The sequence below is a fragment of the Pelecanus crispus genome, chromosome 18 (genome assembly GCF_030463565.1).
Source record: "Pelecanus crispus isolate bPelCri1 chromosome 18, bPelCri1.pri, whole genome shotgun sequence".
Classification (NCBI taxonomy): domain Eukaryota; kingdom Metazoa; phylum Chordata; class Aves; order Pelecaniformes; family Pelecanidae; genus Pelecanus; species Pelecanus crispus.
The window spans coordinates 6,659,331-6,683,219 of NC_134660.1; the positions used below are offsets into that span (position 1 = coordinate 6,659,331).

General features: G+C 45.1%; 1 protein-coding gene across 1 annotated transcript in view; it reads right to left on the reverse strand.

The window, feature by feature from the left end:
* Positions 1 to 22,805, reverse strand: part of WNT3 (Wnt family member 3) — a 50,227-nt gene extending 27,422 nt beyond the window's left edge. The window contains exon 1 of the mRNA XM_075722701.1: positions 22,726 to 22,805. Within this exon, the coding sequence (XP_075578816.1) occupies positions 22,726 to 22,805 (80 nt within the window). The remainder of the gene's footprint in view (positions 1 to 22,725) is intronic.
* Positions 22,806 to 23,889: the final 1,084 nt, after the last annotated feature.

Here is a 23,889-nt window from a genome sequence, read left to right on the forward strand (position 1 = left end):
ATGTAACAAGTTTAAGACAACTCAGTAATTTGAAATAACATTATGATAACTGTAGACCACACACGAATCCCAGAGTCCCGAGTGCAGGGGATGGAAGCGTTCCCCAAAATGGCTGTGCTGAACACCCTCCCAATGCAATGGCATGTGATGCTGAAGTATTGCCCTTAAATTCAAAGAGCACTGAGGAAAGTTCCACTGTCTCCTGCAGAGTTTTTTTTTTGGTCCTACATCTTCTGCTGGATCTGTTCTATTCCTTCCTGATCCAAACAAGCTTTGTAAAGAAATTAGCTTTAAACAGTTTTCAAGTGCTCTGCCTGCAGCTCACATTGAAGAAGCATCCATAGTCTGCAAACACCAGTGGAAACCCAGGACCTGCTCCCACCACCCAAGCAACTGGCTAGTTCCCTCCCATGCCCTGCAGTGTCTGTCGTCTTAGCACTTTTCTCGTAGTCTCAGCTGGGTTTTGAGTCCTGATGGCTCAAGAGCAGACACAAATTCTGCTACAGGGCCCAGAGCAGTCCTGCATGTCAAGCTGGGCCAGTAGCATCTTCAGCAACTCTAAGTGTAGTGTCCCTGGACCAAACCTGGATCAGTTCACTGATCTGTCACAGGCTTCCTGCATACCCTTTGCCTCTCTCAGTTCCCCATCCTTACCAGAGATAATTTGCTCTGGAGACAGCACCCTTATTAAGCATTTCCAAAATTATATGTCTGCTACCAACATGGATCTTGCCCTGCACACCCTGTTTGCACAGCTGCTTTCAATTTTTTCCCAGGTGGGCAAAGCTCTTTGTACAGGAGCTTGATGTCTCTTAGATCAGGACTTTGGTTGTCTCCTCATAGCTCATGTGGACCGTTGTGGAGCATGGAGCCAGGAGTACATGGCTGTGAGTTGCCTTGGCTCTCATAAGAGCAGTCCAGGCATCTGTATGTGCTGGAACAACAGCTCATCACTGATGTTGGTGTAGATCTGAGGAAGATCCATGCTTTTTTTGGATCTCCTGTCAGAGAAGCAGCCATTAATTTCTCACAAGAGGATGGAGAGCACTAGGCACTGTGACTGAGAAAGGACTATGGCAAAATTATGTCCTGGGCAGGAAGTCCTGCAACTTGTACTAAATTCCTGTTGCATTTTTTGGAGTGAGGAGAGTCTTAAGTGAAAGAAAATTAATTTCTGATCCTCAGGAATGTTTCTCATTGTACAAATACAAACTCTTTCTCTAGTCACACAGGATTACTCAGTAGCCAACATTGCTCCAAAAGCATGTTGCTTCTTGCAGGGGCCTGGCACCAAGAAGCACGAAAGATGGTCTAGATGTGGTTGTGAATCTTAAGTTGACTCTCAAAGTGCCGATAGTTAAAGAAATAATGAAATTCATATGCTTGTGTCAAGCACAGAAGGAAAAGACAGAAGGAAGATCAAGATATTGGCTGGTTGTTAAATGACTTGTGCACAGGAGTTTTAATCTTACAGCATAATAAGAAGGTAACACCCTCATTGCCAGCAGCTCTTTTTAGAGGCAGAATTAATGTGTTGCTGGACATCGCAGTGTCGTGAGAAGACAGGAGGATCGGGAGCGAACTGGTAAAAGCAAGAAATACCAAGACTGGAAGAAGGTGGTTATAAAACCACTCAGGCTAACAGCATTAATTAATATTAACTTCTCTGTGACAATGAGATATTGTAAGGTTGTACCTGTGTGTAAAGTAGGATTGTCAGGTTATAACTGCATTTGGTAAATGGTTTAAAATGACCTCTAGAGAAGAATACTAAAACATCCAGAAAATCCTGAATTAACAGATTAGAAGAAACAATTGGAGTGTGTAGTCTGACACAATTATATGCAATTATAATGCAATTTAAGAACTTCCCATAACCCCTCAGCTTGGGGTCTATGACTTGTGTCTGGTTAAAACAACAAATAGGAATATTTCTCATATTGAAAGGTGGATGCAGGACAATTTGACTTGGAGCAGGACAACCACCAACACTAGACTAGGTCAGCAATGGTTTTGACTAGCCAAATTTTGTAAACCTCCAAGGGTGAAGATTGCCCACCTCCACAGGAACCTGTCCCAGGGCTGTGCCACCTCCTTGAGAAAAGAGTGTTTCTTAATGGTCAACCTGAATCACTGAATAAATGTAAACTTGGTTACTTTCCTTGTCTCCTACTAATTGTCCAGTATTGGACATCTCAGCTGTCCTTCCATGGATGCTTCCCGTGTTCCTAAGGATTTTGAATAGGCACTATTACAGATTTTTTTCTAGGTTAACAGACATTTCTGTTTGGGAGTCCTCTCTGCTCATCCACAGAAGTTTGTAGGCCTGCTGAGAAATAGCACTTTTCAGTGTTGTTCTCTATGTTCACACCACTAAATGCACTTCAAGTATTTTAGGTTTGTCATGTTTCTGCTGGTCATGAACAACCCTCTCTAAGATGCAGCTGGTCTGCTTTCTCCCATATGGTGGTCCAAAATATGATTAACATTACATTGTGCAAACACGGAAAAAATCTGGCATGTCAATAACACCAGCTTCAGCAGCTATGTATGGCAAACAATACCTTCAGCTGTAGCAGGTTATGGAGAAAATGCTCTTGGAAGCCCAGTCCAGGCACATCAAGGACAAAAGGGTGATTTGGAACAGCCAGCATGGATTTACCAAAAGCAAATCTGATAGCATTCTGTGATGAGATGACTGGCTCTGTGGTGGGGGGAGAGCAGTGGATGTTATCTTTAGCAAGACCTTTGAGATTATCTTCCATAGTATCTCTATGGAAAAACAGATGAAATATGTACTAGACAGATGGATGGGAAGGTGGGTGGGCTGAAAGGCTAGTGGTCAATGGCTCAGAGTCTAATTGGCAGCTGGTTATGATAGGTTGGAGGGCAGGGCAGGTATTCAGAAAGAATATTCTCAACAGGGTGAGAAATGTGTTGATGGGACCTCATGACCCTCAACAAAAGCAAACACAAAGTCCTGCTTCTGGGGTGGGACAGAATCCCATGCAACAGGACAGGTTGGGGGCTGATTCTCTAGAATGCAGCTTTGCAGAAAAGGACTAGAGGATCCTGGCGGGCAACAGCTTGCACAGGAGTCCCAGTGCCCATGCAGGAAAAAAGGTCAACTGCACCCTGGGGCTGCATTAGCAAGACAGTAACTAGAACATCAAGGGATGTGATTCTTCCCCTCTACTCAGCACTTGTGAGACCACATGTGGAATCCTGTGTCCAGTTTGGGGATCTCTAGGACAGACAAGACATGGACATACAAGTGGGAGGCCAGTGGAGACCACCATGGTGGTCATGGGGCTGCTTTGAATAGTATCTCCAGATAAGAGACTGATGGATGGTCCTTTCAACCTAAATTATTCTGTGATATGATGATGCAAGAAGCCCTGCCAAAGCCTGGTATGCTCACCCACTCAGAGTGTGGCCGTGAAGTTCATAGTGATGGATGCTTTTCTCCAAACTGTAGATATCTAAAAGCTAGCTGTCAAAATTGCAGCTGGTTGTGCTGGTTCCTCCTCCAGTCAATAGAGAAGAACAGGCACCTATGGGAGGTTACTTTCCATTGCACTCCATGAAAAGTACCTGAGCCTGGAGGCTGACCCACCTCCATTGATGCCTCATCGATCAATTTACATTGAAAAGATGGCTGGCTTAGGGAACTAACCTTTACGTGTCCCCATTATGGCCATCTCTACCCAAGCTAGTCGCTCATGCTCCCTTCGTAACAAATGGAGAAAATTATGCATTTTTAGAACACGATCCACTGACTTGTTTTACCTGTTTACCTCTGGATGAGGTTCTCTGGACTGCAGTCTAGACATGTGGTCTAGACACTTGGTTTTAAGTTGTGCCTACACATCTGTCTCGAATGGCTCTTACTGACTTTTCATCCCCACCAGAGTTGGATGAGGCTGCAAGCACAAACCATGAAGGGTGCATTATCTTTTTAAAAGGTAAGCAGGAAGAGCCACCATGCTGTTAGAAAAGCCACAGGGGTGTTTCTTGCACAAGCTAGCACAGGAACATGTACCTTACCCACAGCGATGCCCTGTGAAAGCCAGAAGCCTGCCCACTATTTACAGAGTAACTCAGAAAAGCTGTTTTGGAAGCCTTGAAAGTCACGGACTGTGCCATTTATTTCTCATTGCTCAGGGAGGGTTTGACTGTAACAGAAACAACAATGCTCAGCGAACAGCCTCACCCAGGGATGAGTTGGGTTCCACTCTTGGTGGTACCACTGTCAGTACCACCACAGTACCCCTATCTCTGCACACACAATTGCTTGTGCAGGTAAATTATGCAGGTAAGTGCAGTGGCATTTGAGCTTCTGGGCGACAAGGGACTTTTGTGTTAAGAAGAGAGCAGATTCAGAGGATGAGACATGAAATGGATGGAGTTAAAGGAGTCCAGCAGGTGAGCCCTTAGCCCTGCTTTGCAATCCTAGATGTTGTGTGGGTAGGTAAGAGGACTAAAGAACATTTAAATGATCTCATTGGCCTGTGTGGAGCTGCGAAACATCTGTACAGCTGATGGAGGAGCAACGATGTTTTGGGATTGGACCATCTGCCGTAATGAGGAGAGGCTGTGAAAGCCGGGACTGTGTAGCCAGGGAAGAGAAAGCCCTGGAGAGATCTTGTCAATGTGTATAAATAACTGGTGGGAGAGAGTAGAGAAGATGCAGCCAGACTCCTCCGAGTGGTATGCAGTGACAGGACAAGGGGCAACGAGAACAAACTGACACACATGAAATTCTGTCTGAACATAAGAAAACTCTTTTTTACTGTGAGGGTGGCTGAACACTGGAACGGGTTACCTAGAGAGCTTGTGGAGACTTCATCCTTGGAAAGACTCATAATTCAAATGGACACAGACCTGGGCAACCTGCTCTATCTGACCCTGCTTTGAGCAGGCTGGTTGAGCTAGATCATCTTCAGAGGTCACCTCCAGCCTCAGCTATTCCTTGATTCTGTGACTAAATATTTAGTTCTTTGGCAACACACCATGGATTTAATGCTGAAGGACCAAAAGCATTGCTGTGGGGCTTTTGGGACAGGCCTGACTGAAAAAGGATGTACTAGATGGTTTGAATGCCATTGCCACAAAGACAGTGATTCTTGCAACCACTCCTACCCGTTTGCCTGGTTGAGCTTTCTTACACAGCTGGGAGCTGGAATTGTCATCTGTCTGTCCAGAGCTAGCATAACTGCTAGGGCCGTTCTTCTTACTTTCCTCTCCATCTCTCACTTCTCTTTCTTTCCTGTGTCCTCCCTGGTCAGTAATGAGATGGGAATTGGCAAGGCAAAAATCTCAAACTTCCTAACCTTGTGCTTTTTTAACACCTGGCCTAGAAAGCCTCTTGTTTCCAATTTGGGTTCTATAACCCAACATCACCTGTTGAAAATCCAACCCTAAAAGCCATTCTCTTTCTGATGGGAGAATGTCTCATCCCCAAAATATCTTCCATTCACAATCCCTTCGCTCAGTCACAGCTTTCTTCCTCCATAAACCTCCTACCCCTGGACTTTCCTCCTTCCCTTTGACCTGTTACTCATTGCAACCCTCTTGCCTCCTGCTGTAATCTTAACTGTCCCTCCTCTTCTCATGTCACCCACGCCTTTGCTTTTCTGTTCCCAGCCATCTCTTCCCCTCCTCCTCTGCTTTCGAGTCCTATTCCAGGTACTGAAAGATTGCTTTTTCTACCTCCTGGTCTCCATGCATCTCTTGGTGTTTGAGTCATGAGCCATGTCCCCTCCCTTTAAAGCTTAACTGTCTCCCCAGCTCTGTTTTTCTCTCCCGAGTCATTTGATGTACTTTATCCTCAGCTGTCCTGCCCATGTCCTTGAAGGGACAGCATGGCCCCATGTCCTTTGCTACTGTCAGCCCTCTTTGCAGTCTCCATATTGCCTTTACTCCCTTGAAGCCAGTCTCTTTCTGCATGATCCTGACCTCCACATCCACCATGCTTGGTGCTTCCACACTAACACATCAGCAGCCACTCTGTTCTTGTGGTCCTTTTTCCTTATTGTCGGGTGACTGCTGCTTCCTCCCCAGACCTACTTCTGCTTTCTGAGCTGGGCAAGTCTGAGCCCTGGCAAAGGCCAATTCCAGCCCCACTGGTGGGACAATTGGCTTTCCCCACCTGCTTGACCATGGGGTGAGTGAGGGGGCAGCAAGAGGCACAAATGGCACAATTAACCCCTCCCCAAATCTTGTGTGACTTCCTGAGGTTTTTCCTCAACTGACCCAATCAGCCAATGTTCACATTTGCGTATGTTTTTCATATTAGCCCACCTACCAGGCTTTGGTAATGGTGACAACACTGCCTGCCTGGACCTAGAAGCAGCTTCCTTACTGCAGTGTGGGAGCAAGGCAGCACTCGGCGCAGAGCAGGACAGGAGGGGTGTGCAGAGAGAGGTCATTGCGGCAGCACCGATGGCCTTGGAGCCTGCTGGTGACATGAGCGATTGCTAGGGAGGAATCGGGGACAGGACCTGCAAGCTCCTCAGACCAGACCTTAGGGTCTCAAGTGGCCTTGTGGAGAAGTCCCTCTCCCAGCCCAGACAGCGAAGGGAGCTTTGCCAAGTTCCCCCCTCTCGCTTGGTTTGTGGGATTGCCCAGCCAGAGAGCAGAGTGGGGTCAGACCTGAGCCATTTGCCTGCACTGAGACCGGTTCCCTCTAATGTCAGAAGCCCTTTGCCTGAGGAGTCCCCACAACAAAGAGCGTCATAACAGAGCAAGCAGACTCCTCTAGATTACCAGAATTTCCCCTTGTCTGAGCATGGCGTTGAGCAAACGAATCTGCTGTTGCATCTCTTACATTATCTCTCTGCCCACTGGCGTGTGGATTAGTGTTGCTGCAGCAACAGCACTTTTGTAAGATGAGCCCATTCTGGGAGAGCTGCTCCGGTTTGGGTGACTCAGGGCTCTGTCATGGGCTTGAAAGTGATTTGGCATCTGCCTCCACCCCTTTGTCTTGGCATCACACACGGTTCGGCTCTGACTTCTTTGCCAGCAAATGCTGGAAGGATGGGGGGGCAGGGCTTGGGAGCTGGAGTCTGCTTCTCTTCCTAATGAACGCAGCCTGAATTAAGTTGCTGACAAGGGTGTGTGTCCAGGAACTGGGCTCCTTTATTGTTTTGTGTATCAGATATAAATGTTATGTTCAGTAATGCCTGGTCAAAGCAATGTCACTCTCAGTTTAGAAAACACAATCAAGTGATTTGCCATGGGAGAGAATCTATTCTGCAGGGACTGTGATAATATTATCCGTCCGGGAATTTACATAAATGCATATGATTTGCATATGCAAATGGAGGCTTCCAGGCTGTGACTGTAATAAACACAGCAAGATTTTCAGCACTGCAAAACCTTTCCTCCAAAGAGACGCTGAAATTTGTTTGGAGACTTGCTTGCTCCAAATCGGTGAGTCCTGGCAGGGCTGTAGATTTGGATACGCACTGCGTGCCACCAAGGTCACCTCATTCGTCGGTGCTGCTGCCCCCTCACCAACCTTCCCACTGCCAGTCCTGCCTGCGAGGCATTCCCAGCAAAGGAATAACCCACCACTCTGATCTGCCTTCCTTTCCTGCCTCCTTCCCCAAGGCTGGCTCTGATGGAGGGAAACATTTCCTACCAGGGAGGAGGAGGTGATGGGACACTCAATCCAGAATGGAGCATCGCAGAAATGGAGGGAAGGAAAAGAGACCTCACTAAGGCCAGCAGGGATGCTGGTCACCCCTTGTTGGTCAGCCAAGCTCCCTCCACATGCCTCCAGTTTGGGGTGTCACTTTGGAGAGGCCTTGGTGGGGGCTAACCTCAATAAGTGGTTAGTGCCAACTGTCTGGAAATCACCTGCTGTGAGCCACCGACTTTGGCATTGAAAAGCATCTGCCAAATGCTCAGATATTATGGGAACATCCAGCTGAACACCGTGGATGAGAATTACTACATCCACCCAGCTGTCCCGTAATTTGGGTTGTGATCTGAGACGGGTGCCTGCGCTGCCTCTCTTTGGAGAGTTCTTCACTGTGCCCTGAGACCAGGATAGAAGGTAACAGGGGTGATTCTGCTCCTATAAACAGCCAGAGGTTTCCCCCAAAAGGACATGCCCTGCCCTAGGAAGAGATTGTGGGTGGTCTTGCACTGAGCTTGGCTCTGCCCATCCTGGGCAGTGTAGCTGAGACTAAGGCACCTAGTTCTGTTTCATCTGGATGAACTGGATCTTAGAATCATCGAATCGTTTAGGTTGGAAAAGACCTTTAAGATCATCAAGTCCAACCGTTAACCTAGCACTGCCAAGTCCACCACTAAACCATATCTCTAAGTGCCACATCTACACATCTTTTAAATACCTCCAGGGATGGTGACTCAACCACTTCCCTGGGCAGCCTGTGCCAATGCTTGACAACCCTTTCCGTGAAGAAGTTTTCCTTAATACCCAATCTAAACCTCCCCTGGCACAATGTGAGGCCATTAAAGTGTTTTATGTCAGATATAATATAGAAAAGGCATGCAGAGTGAAGCAGCACTCAGAGAGGAGGGGTCCTGGGCTCTGGAAAGATGAGAGACACAAACTGCCATGAATATTGCAGAAAATATTGAACCAGCTGACACACTGGGTCTGCTCCAAAGGTCAATGTAGCCAGTGTTCTGCCTCCTTACAAGTAATCTCAGCTACATAGGGAAACAACATGAGAAACAAGGCAAAGGTAAAAGATGGCTTTGCCCAGCATATGCAGGTTCCAGCAGTGATGGGTTGTGGGATTTCCTGAGTTAGAAGCTGAGCTCTGGACTATCATGCTTAAGGACTTCTTGTGGAGTGATTCTCAGCAATTTTCTCCAAGACACTTCTCATCCCATGGCATAGGTAGCCTCCACAGTGCTTCCGGGGAACAAGTTCCACAATCTAATTACACACTTCTCTCAGTTCATTTTAAACTCAAGGGCAAATAATTTCACTGAGGAGCAGCAACAAGCCTTTGAACAAATTAAACAGGAGATAGTTCATGTGGTAGTCCTTGGGCCAGTCCAGACAGGACAAGATGTGAGAAATGAGCTTTACAGCCTCCAAATGAAAAAGACATATTAGCATCATGTGACGGGGTCTGAGCCACTTCAGAAGTGGTTGGTACTGAAGCACAGCTCCTCTTGGCACCTCGATTGCCTGCGCTGGGCTGGATGTTCAAAGGGAGGGTCTCCTCTATGCATCATGCAGCTGACACTACATGGAGTAAGTGGGTTGCACTGATCATGCAATGGACTTGAATGGGAAACCCTGATGACCCAGGAATCCTGGAAGTGATCATAGACTGGCCAGAAGGCAGAAGTTCTGGAGTGTCACCAGGGGAGGTGAGTCATGCTGAAGAGGCCGCGCTGTGGGATAAATTACCAACCAAAAAGCTGGGGGAAGAAGGAGGAAGTGGGGACCTTTGGAGCTACTGCGTTTGTCTTCCTGTGTCATCATGTTACACATGACGGAGCCCTGCTTTTAGCCCTGCTAAACACCTGCCTGATGATGGGAAGTACTGAATGAATTCCTTATTTTGCTTTGCTTGTGCGTGCAGCTTCTGCTTTGTCTGTTAAACTGTCTTTATCTCAACCCATGAGTACTTTTACCCTTCTGATTATCTCCCCATCCCGTCGGCAGGGAGTGAGCAGCTGTGTGGTGCTTAGCTGCCTACCTGGGTTAACCCACACAGGTTCTTATATCCTGAGAAATAAACATATTTTCCTAGGCACACTCTTGTCATCATTCATGATCTGCAACGTCCATATTGGATTCACTCATCTTTCTACAAGCTGCAAATCTAAGTATTGTCTCCTCCTCTGAAGCCATTCAACACTTCTGTTTCCTTGTTGCTATTTGCTTGTCTGTGTGTTTTTCTCATTTTATACAACATTTTTTAGAAATCAATGATCAGATTGCAAACATCGCAGGATGCATGAGCCTTGGACTGAAATAATGACATGCTGATATTTTTTTTTTTTGTTTGAGAACAAATCCAGCAACAGCTCCTTACAGACTTTTTCTATCACCTATCAACCAACATGTTCCCAAAAATCTGGGCACTTGAGTGAACAGCAAGGTGCAAAGCTTGTGGATTTTGTACAGTCCTACATGTTGATTACTGAGCACTGAACTACCAAAGGACTGCAAAGGACTGTTCATAATAAAGTCCATTTCCAAGGTGGTTGTAATAGGAAGTTTAACCTATATCAATATTCTGCAGGTTGGGGATCCTTTTCCCAATTTGCATCACTTCACAGTCATTTGCAATTAATCTGCCATTTTATTATCTGTTGGACGTTATCCATTCCTGTCTTCTGTGGTGACCTTCATGTTGGACCATCCTGAGCAATGTGTTACATTTGCAAACTTCCTGACATCACTGTTCCCCCACTGCAGTCCTTTTCAATATGTTGGACAGTGTGTGTCCCTGCAAAACTCTACTGCCAACTCCTTACCAATGTAAAAAAACTTACCTTTTCCATATTTTTTAACAAATAATCTCATTTGGAGTAATGGGAAATATCCTTTCCTCCTAGAGTTTTTGGTCAGGAATAGAGAAGAATAAATCCAGAAAATTATATCTGTTCTTAAAGATTTGATTATTGCCCAGAAATTTTGCCCAGAAATTTCTTCTTTTTAATTATTGGGGATCTGGCATTTTTTTCTGGCCAATACTGGCTATATTGAGCTTAACTGAGTTCAAAGCATCTTGGGGAACTGGATGGCGATATAATGTGTAAGGCCAGGCAGAACTGGGCTGTTGACTTATTACTGAAAATTCATTTGTGATACCCTGGAGCCTGATATGACTCAAGAAACAAAGGCTAAAACCACAACCCCAAAGCAAATGTTATTTGAACACCTACATCTTTTCCTACAAAAAGTTTTTTAATGTAAGTTATTCCAGTAGTCTGTGGAGAATTTTTACAACCAATTGTTCATTTCTCATGGGTTCCCAGCAAGCCTTGAATTCACGATATTCAAAACCACGTCAGAAAGATGTTCTTCCAGTTCATGTATGGTTTCCACCCATGCAGCAAAACCAACACACATCTGATAGCCAAGGTCTCAAGGTTCAAAGTAGAACTCAAGTGTTTTCTCCACCGAAAGCTAATCCATGCACAAGCATCACCAGCTGTCACCAAACCATGCATGTTTCACAGTCCAGCTTTCTGGATGCTGGATTACAGGACTGCTGGGCTGCATAGAGTAAGAGAGAAGCACAACTAAAACTCAGGCAGAGCTGGACACCAAAGACACAGGACTCATAGACCATTAAGATCATGGATGCTGTATTGAGCCAGGCTACCTGGATTGGACTAAACAAAAGTAATTATTGCTGTGCAGGTAAGTAGAGTAGCGTTAGTACTAGTGGTATGGAAGGAGATGCCACCTTGGCTTTGGAAACAGCTGCATTTATAAACAGCAGAGCTAAACGGAGTAACATAATTTCTGAACATCTGGGGACACTCATCTGTGTCCTCTGGGTATAAAAGACTGATATTCAAGAACTTCAAGAACTAGACCATTTAACCTGTAGATGATAGCACTGTCCCCAGTGTGTCTCCCTGTTGTCTGGCTGTTTCTAACTCTCCTTGTAGTGCCTTTGTGCAAGCTTTCATTTATCTGATCAAAGATTGAATAAGGGTTGCCCCCAAGGTATGAGACTACCAGTCATGATAAGGCTGTGAAGTCTGCAGGTGTGGCCTCAGCAGCGGACATGGGGTAAGACTCCTTCGGGGGGTTTGGTAGAACTTAAATCTCTAAAACTGTGATCCTGAACATTGCACCACTGTTGCCTTAGTTTGAAGCAAAGGCTCCCTTTCTGTAAGGGTTTATATCAGCTCCCAGGCTCTTTCAGCTTTCTTAATTAACCAAACAGAAGCAATAGGCCATGCCCCACAAAGCCACAAAGGAGATCTTCATTTCTGGAGATCTTATTTTTAGGAGATTTAGAGGAAAAATGAGCAAACTGAAATGAAAAGTGAAAATATACAGCTAACCGTAACCCAGTGGACTACATAAACTGCTTGTTAAACAGAAATCAGATGGATTTCATTAAAAATTTATTAAAGGTGATTTGGATGTTACAAAAGATAATGAGACCAGAGCCAATACAATGCAATAATCAATTAGAATTGAAAAAGACAAATGAAAATCTTTTGCAACAATGAAAACAAAAGAAAAATGTAACTATTGAAAGCATCAGCAATCATGGGAAGCATGTATTAGGAAATCAGGTGAAAAACAGATCAGTGAAAGGAGAATTGCATGGTTGAGGCATGGGATATCTGTGTATTGGCTGAAATCTGGGCTGGAGGCTGAAACAGTAATTCCTACAAGAAAATAAATAATTTTGTGAGGTTTGCAGATAAGTCTGGACCCAACTGTATTGTACATGCAGATGATGGGAGTCATCTGATGGACTGCAGATATTCAGCTGAGACCGTTGTCCTGGTTGGCCCCCGTAGTCCAAGGAGCAAAATAAGCACTCGTCTTACTTTAGACCTCTGCAAGTAAAGCCCATGCTGCAGATGTGCCATTGTCTGTGAGGCAACTAGCTAAGGTGAAGCCACCTGCACTGCAGGTATCTCCAGTGGGAGGAGAGGAATAAGGAGTAACTTAGAGACTCCACCGGAGCTGTGAAAAACCCCTGTGACAGTTTTCAAGGATCACTGCAAATTTCCTAATTATAATTCTTCACAATTGCTAGAAAGTAGCTACAGGAAAACTAGATGACTATGAGACATAGAAATGGGATCAGAATAAAAAAAATCAAGAGTTTATCAGCTAACACCAACCCTTTCTGTTTTAAACTCAGAGGGTCTATTTGTTGAAAAGCTGGAGGAAGATCTCCAGTGTCTGAGCCAATGTGATGCTAGAGTGGCTCAGGGAAAGTGTTTCTCATTCAAAAATGAAAGGTGCAAGTACTGGGAAAGGTGCCAGTTAGACTCGATTAGATTTGTAAGATTAATTAAAACCAGACAGGTTCAGAGAATTGTGAAAAAGACAAATTAGCAAATTAGCAAATCAAGAAACCTATCTTTAGAAAAGGAATTAGAAAGAGTTTGGCTCCTTTATCATAGCAAATTTGCTTATCAAAGCATAGTTCTTTCAGGTTTTCAAAGATGGCAAAGCAGCTACACTAACAGGCCTGGTGATCAACATTTTTGTTGTTACAGGGTAAACATTCCATTTTTCAAGCCTGGGCAGTAGAAGCCCTTCCAGCCAAGGATGGCTCACAGTTTCTTTCTTAGGTGACGGTGGAGGTTTTCTTGACTAACCTGCATCGGCACTAGCCTATCTGTCTACTAAATATGCTGGATGGGTGGATGGTCTGGAAACAGGCATCCTCTAGCTGGGGTACTGTGTTCGACAAGGGAGACAAGATGTATTTGTAAAGGACCACTGTCTCACCCAGTGGTTTGCAAATACCTTCTGCTTTGGGGTTAGTTTGGAATTTTTAAGGAGTCCTGGCTACACTCCTGGTCAGAGTAAATAGTAAGAAACACAGTGCTCCTGGACCGGAAGAGGTGGGGACTCTCAAGATATGCCTAATCCTAAGCTTTCTTTCCAGGTATTGTCATAGGAAAAGCTATAAATTCACATGCAGTCAATGCACAGACAGCGTTAAAAAGGCACTCAGTGTTAATCATAACACAACATTTCTCAGCCTGTGCCCCATGGTTGGTCCTGAGCTGTGGTTTTCACCATGTCACACTCCTGATATGGTCTTTATCCTGAAACTTCCACTAAACAACCTTAAATAATATCACCTGATACCCCCTATATCAGAAGGTTTTCATTACATTCAGTACGGCTATAATATTACCTCCAAACTTGAGTAATATTAAAACACTTCCATTTGTAGATACAAAATGAGCCTCAGATCAGGTCAGCAAAAACAAGATTGCATCTGCCAAAAGAAGGCTGAAATTAAACTTTGAGTAATTTAAGGAACATGAGCTATAGCTGTCTATATATGGGATATGTAAATTATACAGCCAAGTTCCTGACAAATCCTTCCCATTTCAGACCCTTTTGGAAAATCACTGATTGATCCACTCAGTGACACTGGGAACTGAAGAAGAATGAGATTAGGGACATATGCAGGAGCTGGTGAACATCAGATTTGTCTCATCCTAACAACAGCCAGTGGAAAATAGGTGTCATTGGGTGGCTCCATCTACTGATAGAGGAAAGAGCAGGTGATTTCATCCTTTCCAAGATCAGACCCTGGATAGACTTTCTGGAGGTCTACCTTACAGAGAGGTAGCGTTTTTCCATCAGCAGCAGACTGTGCATACAGTAGGATCCTACCTTTCTGGGAGAGAAATCCCATCACAATTCTCTTGCCATAGATTACTATTTTGAGAAGTACCTTAGAACCTTGTCGAGCTATGCCAGGGAGGGTACAATTTCCACTACAAGCTCCATTTAGTGCCATGGCCTTTAGGAAACTGAGAGTAAGACCGTGCTTAACAAAGAAGGAATGCCACCCTACTGGATTTTTATTTCCAGGTTTGACCATTATCTCCTGAGACACGATCCTATCCATATGGACACAAATAAAATCCACATATTAATCTTCAAAAAGCCTTTGGTATGAACTTCATAATGTTGTAAAAATGATAATAGCTACTCAGAAGTATTTCTTGGATGCACAGAGGCCTTGACTTTCATCAAGGACTTTGGGTGTGTCCACATTGCCGAATGGCTGGACTCTGAATCCAGAATTCTTTCTATTTTAATGCTCAGAAATGTTCCATATTTGATATGCTGTCATATATTAAAACCAGCCAAACACTGGTCAGTGGGAAGACAGCAAGTAGTAGATGCTAAGCCTCCTACTAGATGTGCCTGGGATGTTTCACTCAGGCCTGGCAAAAATTTCAAAACAGGCTCAAGTTGAGCCAAATTGCCATAGATACTGCTTTGGCTCTACACAAGTCATGCAAATCGGATCTACAAGGCTAAGAGAGTGTTAGCAGTGAGACATATCTAAACAAATACCATTGTCAACCCAACTGACTATGATTTTTGTATGTTAAGCATATACTGATTAAGGCAGCTTGGTTCTCATGATGCAAGAGGGGTACGGCACTCTTCGCAATGAGATTTCTGTTGGCAGATGGGCCAACAGTTTCTCTGTCTGAACAGTAGATGAGGTGTATTTCTAGATGGCTGGCCTATCTCCTGGTGAGCCTTAGAAATTGAGATTTGCAGCACACATCAGAGGAAGACATTTTTCAGTTGAATACGACAGAGATAATTGAAAGTGCTGTGCATTATATCTGCATATTTTCAATACACAGCACAATTCTTTAATTTTTATTATTTCATATTTGAGGTTCGCTTTTTAGTTCTTTAAAACTGGCTGCTTGGATATTTTCCTGCCTTTCCATACAAAATCCAGGCACTAGTTTATGTTGAACTGTTTGACTTGGCAGTGGAAAGGCCTGATGAGCATCGCTGAGACCCTGTCACCAATGTCAGGTGGAAGGTAACATTCTACCTCCTGGTCACCAGCCCTGGTGAGTATGTGGGCACTGTTCACTGGGCCTCCAGGACAGCAGTGGAAATCATGTGCCCTCAGGGTCAGCTAAATCATGGAAGTGTAATTTAGAAGTCAGAAGTGATTTAGTGACCTTAGAGTCATGTCCTCTGAGGATATGTGTGTATTGGGCTGTATGTTGCTATCGTAAGCCTTGGGCTGTCACATGGATGAGAGCTGCTTAGTTGTATTCAGGGTCCTAATGAAGGTCCCACTGCCCGTTAGACATACGCTGGGGATTGAGTAATCCAGAACCTAACACTTTGCATCTTTTGTAGCACTGCTGTTGGCCTCAGCAAAGGGTGTATCACAGTCAGAGAAATGACAGCTGAGAGGATCCCTGGAGGTCTCTAGTCCGAGCACCTGCTCAGAGTAGGACACTCCTCAGCACCGGCCCAGGGTGGCCAGGGCTTCATGCAGTTGAGTCCTGCAAAAGTCCAAGGAGGGAACCTCCTCACCACCATGGGCACCTGGCTCTGGGCCACACCACCCTGGAGCAAGGAGGGTCTCTTTGTGCAAGCATGAACCTTTGAAGTCCCAACTTGTGGCAATTGCCCTTTGCTATATTGTCTGGCACTATGGAGAAAAGATTGGCTCTATCATATTTGTAAGAGCCCTTCAAGAAGCCATAGGCTGCTGTTGAACAGTCCTCAGTCTCCTCTTGGCCAGACTAAATGAGCCCAGGTCCCACCACCTTTTCCGGTGAGCCATGTGCCCCAGATCCTTACTCTCTTAGAAGCATCCACTGGCCACTCTCCAGTTTCCCTATACCCCTCTTGAGCTGGGGACAGGGGGGCACTTATCAACAGAGTATTACGAGTGCCCCGAATGCCGCGTGGAGGAGGACAGCTGCCCTCAATCTGCTGCTCACAGTCCTCCTCCCAATGTACCCCAGCACGCCCTTCATTTTGTTTGAGATGAACACAACTGTGGGTTCATATTCGCGCTGGTAACCACCGTCACCAGTTCCCTGCTTGCATACACACAACTGTGTTGGTGGGATGTGAAGTGTCTACCTGATCACATCAAGCTGAGTGTTGACATATAGCTGGGGAAGCAAGTCAGCACGTAGAACAGCTGGTATGTGAATTTGCTCGTTGGTGGCCTCCAGCATCCCCAACACCCCACAGCCAGCCCTGAGCTAAGAGTACAAGGTGGCCAGAAGTCCCCCCTGAATGTCCAGTGCTATTGCATGGGGTCCCTTAGGCAGGTGCTTCATTTTGTCAAATGCTGCTTTTAACGAAGGATTCAAAAGAAAGGCAATCAGTTTGCAATTAAACAGCCTCTTAAAAGCACTTTGTGACCACTTAAATTTACTTCTAAATTTAGTTACAAGAATGGTAACAGAGATTTCTGGCTTAAGGGCAGAAACACTTTTAAGTCTTTATGCGAGTCAGAGCCCTTCTCCTTATGTTCATCTGGCTCCAGGCTTGTGTTGGCCCCGCAGGACAGAGTGGATCCCTGGGGCTGGGATGCTCCAGGAGACATGAGTGGTTAGTTTTTGAAGGAATGAGGCTTTCTGATATTTAGGGAAATGTGTACATTTCTTATTGCTCTTTACTGTTGTGTTCTAGCAGCATTTTGAAGCAGTTACCAAACTCAGGACTCCACTGCACTGCACTCTGCCTCGTAGGGGAGAGAGAAAACTGACAAGAGATGCTACCTGGCCATGTTAACACACTGCCAAGACCTGGAGTATTTTGAGGTTCACAAGGCTGCACATCCTCAGAAGCTCTCGTCTGGCGACGATTAGGGCTGCCCATGTGTGTTTGCTGTACAGGACAGACAATGAATCTGAATTCCAGCTTGACTGTGGACAGCTCTTGCTTTCATGGCATGGACTAACCATCCTATTTGGCAGTGTGGTGACATGGATTCCCATGGGCCATGCCTGGCTGCGGAAAATGCTGAAGATGACCTTTAGAACCACAAGATCCTGAATGCTTGTGGCCATTTAGTTATTGACAGCTGTTTTCATGAGCAGCCTCACATCACCCCAGCATCTCTTCTCACTACCTCTGGCCTCACTGCAATCCCCAGGTAGCTTCACCTACAGCTCTGGCAGGCAAGCTTTGACACATCTAGGGGCAGCAGTCTGCGGCATTACCCACCAGCCACTGGCGGGTGTTAACAGCCCTCCAGCAGCGTCAGCAGAAGGCGACGTGTGGTTTATGCATCAGCTCTTCCAGTACAGAGCTTCACGTGACAGTGCAGGCTGCTGGTGGAGGTGCTCTGGCTTCGTGTGCCAGACCAGGAGCCAGAGCAGCACCTCTGGGCTTGCACGGTAAAAGCCGTCAGCTCTGTCACTGACGAACTCCATCATTATCTTAGTAATTTTTCCCCAGAACTGGCTGCATTTTAAGCTGTAGGAAAATTACAGTGGAGTCTTTTTCTTCCTTTGTAGTGCTACAGCAGCTGGATTTGCATCAGGAAATCCACTCTCGTAGTCTGATGTTGCACTGCAATTTTATTCCTTTTGAATAAAGCTTTAAGGGCCGCATGCCTATAACAAAACACAGACTATAGGATATAAATGTTTTGAACCTTCAGAAAATGAAAAAAACAAGACTGCGAAGAGAATGACGTCTCCCATTCATTCCAGCAAGGTGAGACACTGAAAGCTAAAAAAGACAAGTTGCATGTCACCTCAGACTACACCTACATGCAAACGGTTGTTTCCTAATACAGGAAACTCACAGGTTTTTCCTAAGGAGGAAGCTACCGTGGGACCAGTGAGAACATGTTTTTAAGTTTCTATCTGCATCTTCCTAGGGGCCCAAGGCCACTGGGATCCTCAGTCAGCTGCCAAAGCTTCCCCTGAAAACCTTTCCGAGGGATAGAAATAAAATTTAATAACATATGATGGACAAAGCCATTCGTCCAGTTGCCAAGTCATCTGCTTAGAGGCCAATGAATGCTGCATGGGAAGATGCACTTGGTGAGAGTCATAGTTACGGGCAGTGACCTATTAATACTATGTCTTGAGGAATGGTGAGAGAAGTGGGGCTGAATGTTTTACTCCCTGTTTACACTAATGACTTCAAATCTGGCTCCTTTCTCCAGGCCAGTGGCACACCAGAGGTTTCCAAGACTTCTTGGTGAATGATGCTCATGAAAGAGGAAAGCATTTTTTGTTTCTTCTCAGTTCATGAGTGGAGCTGTCTCCCTGATTGTCTTTTTCAGCCCCTGCACGTGTATTAGCATCCTGGGAGTGGTTTCCAGTTGCTTCCTGGGCCACAATATCTCTGTTGGCCTGCACTGACACAGCTCTGGCCATGGGCTAGACATTAATCTAAATTCTCTCAGGACATACCAGAAAGCTCTGGGCCCCTCCATCAGTCTGGCTATACACTGCATTGAGCAGTCTTTCATACCTTGATCCCTCCCAGCCCCAATGACTCAGACATGTTTTGTTATCCGTGCTGTCAATAAGATATTTGGGATTAAAAAAATGACTGCCGGTGTGATTGGTGTCACCACCATCCCTTCTGTTGGCACCTAAACAGGCTGCTGGCATGACCCATGACTGCTGCCTGTGGGGCTGGGGTGCTAGCCACGGCCCCACTGCCCACTTTTCTTCCATCCATGCCATCCCTGAAGGATCAGGAAGAGCAGTAGTCCTGGTTTCCATGGCCTCACCACATCTCTCTATCTCTTCCGTCTCTGCCTCTCTTTTAGCAGCAGTAACCCAGACAGCATAAGTGTTGGACACGTATCTGAGGCAGCTTTTGTTGGCTTCAGCTCCTCTTGCCAGCACTCTCGCAGGCAGCATTTAGATGACCTTTTCCCATCTGTGCCCCATTTGTTCCTTTTCACTGCTGTAACAGGATGGAGGCATGTGGGACCTATGGCAAAATACCACCCCTGCTCACTGAAGGTTACATCTACAGGCTGTGCTACCCCGGACCTTGCTCAGGCATTGCCTGGGAAAATGCTGGTTGGTCGGGGACAGGATGATGTCAGGGAGTTGCTAGCAACCAAACAGGCTGGACTGCAACCCCCCCTCTTGGCTTTGCAGCCCAGTGGCTCCACCTTCCCGCTGCCACCAGCGAGCCTGGACACTGCAGATCTGTATTTGCACTGCAAAGTCCTTCCCTTTGCATGCCGTCTGTCCAGACTGCTCCCCATGCCAAGACCTGATGGCTTAAGCCTCACTGCCTTGCATATAACGTTTCACCACTGAGGCCAAGGGCAGGATCCACCCTCCAAAATGATGGTGTGCAAGCTGGAGGGTTGCTGTTGAGTTATGCTCTCTCCAGATAATATAACCAGTTGGTCAGCATCCTTCCCTGGCACCCCAATAAAAATACAACTCAGTGCCAACCCTCAGCAACTTCATCTTTTTGCTTTTATCCCTTGCACCGCACTGTCATCGATGTGCTTACCGGCATTGTCTGACTGCACTGTGGAGCAGCCGGATTGTTCCAGCCACCCCTAAACCCATTTACAAGGTGCTGAGACCCCATTCTCATTGCACTTCTCTTCCTTGTGCGCATTCAGGTACTTCTTCCCCACTAGAGGAATAAATGTTTTTCCCTTTTATGCCCCAAAGCAGAAATGATCTGTTTTGCTTTTGCTACCAAAATATCCCTTATACAGTAGAAAAATACCCAGAAATGTTGCACCAGCAGGACGGGACACTATCTGTCAGCAGTCTTGGGGTCCTGAAAGATGAACAGTCTTCCTGAAGGCCTCCTATTTAGTGGAGATGGGTTTAGCTGAGGATAAGGAAGCACTGATGATCTCCGGTCCAGCCTGGCCTGGAGGGGTGCAGGAGCCCAGCGCAGGGGAATGGGCTGATGCTGTGCCCCATCTTTGCTTCCCTCCCCCTCTTTTGAGGTGTGTTGAACCCTGCAAGTGGGACTCATCCCCCAAAGTCTGCTCTGTGCCTGCCTAAAGATCGGAGGATCAGGAAGACAACTGGAAAGGATTCCTTTTTAAGAGTATATATCACATTATGTTAGAGCACACTGTGCATAAGATCTCAGCTCCACAGAGCAGATATTCAAAGCCTTCAGTGGGACTGAAGGAGATATTTAATTTTGTGTGCTGTGGGAACCATTGTCTCTGCCTGAGCAGTCAGGGAGCCCTGGCCCAGATATTTCTGCCCTTCTGCTCCCTCAGCCTTCAAGAAAACTCTAAAACCCTATGCCATTTTTGATAGCCACTCAACCCTATGTGGGGCATCTCATCACACCCCTTCAGTGCCGCGGAGACTCTATGGCACTTTGGTATTGCCAGAATCTCCAAAAAATATGCAGGATGCGGATCTATTGAACGAAATTCTGCAGAGAGCTTGTTCGACTCTGTCCTTTCCCATGGATGCTGCTTGCCATGCCCCTGTTGTTTCTGTCTTACATGTCCTCTGTATTGTTCATTTTGGGTGAACTTGTAGGGATTTTGGAGAAGGCAAGGACATGGGGCAGACACCTGTCTGCAGTGTCTTCTCCTGAAAACAGGGAGAGACATTTTGCTCGCAGGGATTTTTTTGCTTCATGGGTTAGAAAACAGACCTTTTCGTCAAGAAGATTTTGGTTCCTCGCTCTGAGAGTTGAAACTGTCCTTGATACAGGCATTAAATCCCCATTTATATCAAAGCCTGAGGCAGGTCAGGAGCTGGTGAGACCCTGGGAGAGCTGATGGCACAGCAAGGTACCATGGCTCCATGCAGATTCTTGCCTTCAGATCCAGCCATGCAATTTTGGCCTGTTCTACAACCCACCGCACACCCCCGTTCAGACACACAGGTACCCAGATGAAGGAGAAAAGGAGACAGTGATGCTGTCTATATTTCAGTAGGCTCCCCTGCCCCAGGCTTAGATCCTGAAGTTAGGCAGCCACGCTCAGGGTGAGGAAATAATTTAATTCTTCAGGAAAACATGCTGTGATTTAGCCATTTCATGAACCTGCGTAGCTTTTAAATGCTTTCTGAGCGTGGACTTCTCATTGTATTCTCAGTCTTTCTCTACTGGAACTGCACGTTTTCATTCTCAAAGTCCACAGTAATAAGCGGATTATTAAAAAAAATTTGGCATTTCCCTTCTGATTTCTAAATATTCCCAGACATGGCAGTCCATTTCCAAGTTCACTCCCACCTACTTCTTGCCATCTCCATGTTGGCACTGAAAGGATCTAATTCAGTAATAAAAAAAAAGACTTTTCTGGAAAGGCGAAAATAACCCAAGAATCTCAGTAGCACCAAATTCCAACATCTCCCTCTTTGCCCTACGGATCATTAGGCTTACAGCCCCTACCTGGCACATACAGAAACTTAACAAGATATATTCCAATGAGAAATCCTACATGATAAAGAGAGAAATTAACTGAAATATTCTGTTATGCAACTCGCTGTCTGCTGGGTTTAAATGACCTGAAATGTTTTATTCCGTGTTTTTTGTTCTAAAGTGCTTCCAATTAAATTTTGTTAATATAGTTATTTGCATACTGTTATATTTATTTTTAAAATAAGTAACTCAGGTTTCTTATCAGCCACATTATAAGATATAAACAATTCTTTTTAAAATTATTTTTATTGTTGGTGCAAGGAAATAAGTGACATCTCCATAATTAAAAAGAAGAAAATCCATCTTTGAGGAATTTTACTAATGAATATTTTCTCAGGTGCCATTTGCGTTCTCAGCTTATTTGCCGGACTAAATTCACATGACAGAATACAACAAAAGAAGAGAAAGAAGTCCAAAAACTGCAGCAGCCAAAAAGAAAATAGAATTAAAATTTTTTTTTAAAGGATTGATCACAGTCTAATGGAAAGGAAGAAAATACCTGCTACACAGTCATACAACAGACAAAATTCCTATTGCACAAGAAAATAAAACCGCATCCTTTTACATCTAAAACAAATGCCTATTGCTACAGTGACGAAAATGGAGAAATTAAGAGTGGTGGGGAAGACTCCATTTGCGCAAAAGGAAACCTAGACATTGCCCCTTAAAAATAACCCCCAAACTTTTCATTAATTACTGGTCAAATCTGAAGAAATTATGCTTAGAATCAAACATGCAGTCGTGGCCAGCTCAGCAGGGCGAAGGGTGAAAAGGAAGGAACACGCATACACACAAATCCCATAGCTAATAATTAATTAATTCATTAATCAATCATAGAAAGAGGGAAGGGGGGGAAGGAATCTTACCACCAAATTGGGTAACCGGCTAAGACCTTTGTGCCATTGAAGAGAAAAGATAAAATTAGTCCAAGCAGGTGGTAATCCATTAGTCCAGGCTGGTGCAAGGGGACAATCTCAGTGAAGTTTTCAGAAAAACATTAAGTGCGAAAAATGAAGAATCCCCCTCCTTCCAGGAAAAAAAAAAAAAAAAAAAAAAAAAAAAAAAGAGTTAAACAAAGTCCCTTGTAGTGCAGATGACTTTCTGGCTTGTCAGAAACACACCTCTCCAAGCCTTTTCCCTGTAGATCATCCAAAAGCGTCTATTAAAAAGTGCAGGGCTTGGGGATGTCAGCAGGCAGCCAATCAGACCGCATGGCCCAAGGTAAGGGATGAGTCTCAGCTCAGGGCTGTCAATCATGCTCTCCTCCCCCTCCACCCCACAACTTTGTTCCTAGCCCTCGCTTCCACAGACAAACCCTCTTTGCAAGAGACTTTACTGGGGCAGTGAGATTTTTGGTGTTTTTTTTTTTTTTTTCCCCCCAATTCTTTCATTTTTGGTTTTTTTTTTTTTAATTTCACTTAGAAACCCAGGATGTACAGACCCTGCTTCTGGCTTGGCATGCCAAGACTTTGCAAGGTAAGGATGACGGGTGACCGTGATTGCGCTTAATCTCACGGTGGGGGTGAGATAGACAACTTATTCTTTAGATGGAAAGGGAGGTGAACATTAACCCTTGCAGGAGACAGCGCTAATGGGAGCACCAAAAAGGCAGAATAACCCTCTGAAAGTGTTGATCTGAGCCACGTGGGCAAAACTGGTTATAAACTTTAAATGAAATCTGCATTGCCCAGGTTTTTCAAAGAGTGTGGGTGGGATGGATGGAGGGGGGGAAGCAGTGGCAGCCTGATTTTCTATTGAGAAAAGAATGCCATGTCATGGTGAGAGTGGAGCAGGCAGACGGGAAGATGTCCCATTAATGAATTTCTTGTGAAGTGTATCTCTGGATGCCAAAAGGTGAAAATATTATCAAAAAACACATAAAAAAAAAAAGAATCACAAGCATTATCACTTCTCTATAGAGGTTGCATGCTGTAAACAGACCGAACAAAGATTTTCCTTGAAAATTATTATTGCATAGAGATGCTGTTTTTACAGGAGCTGTTGTGTCAGAGTAGCAGATCTAGGGGATG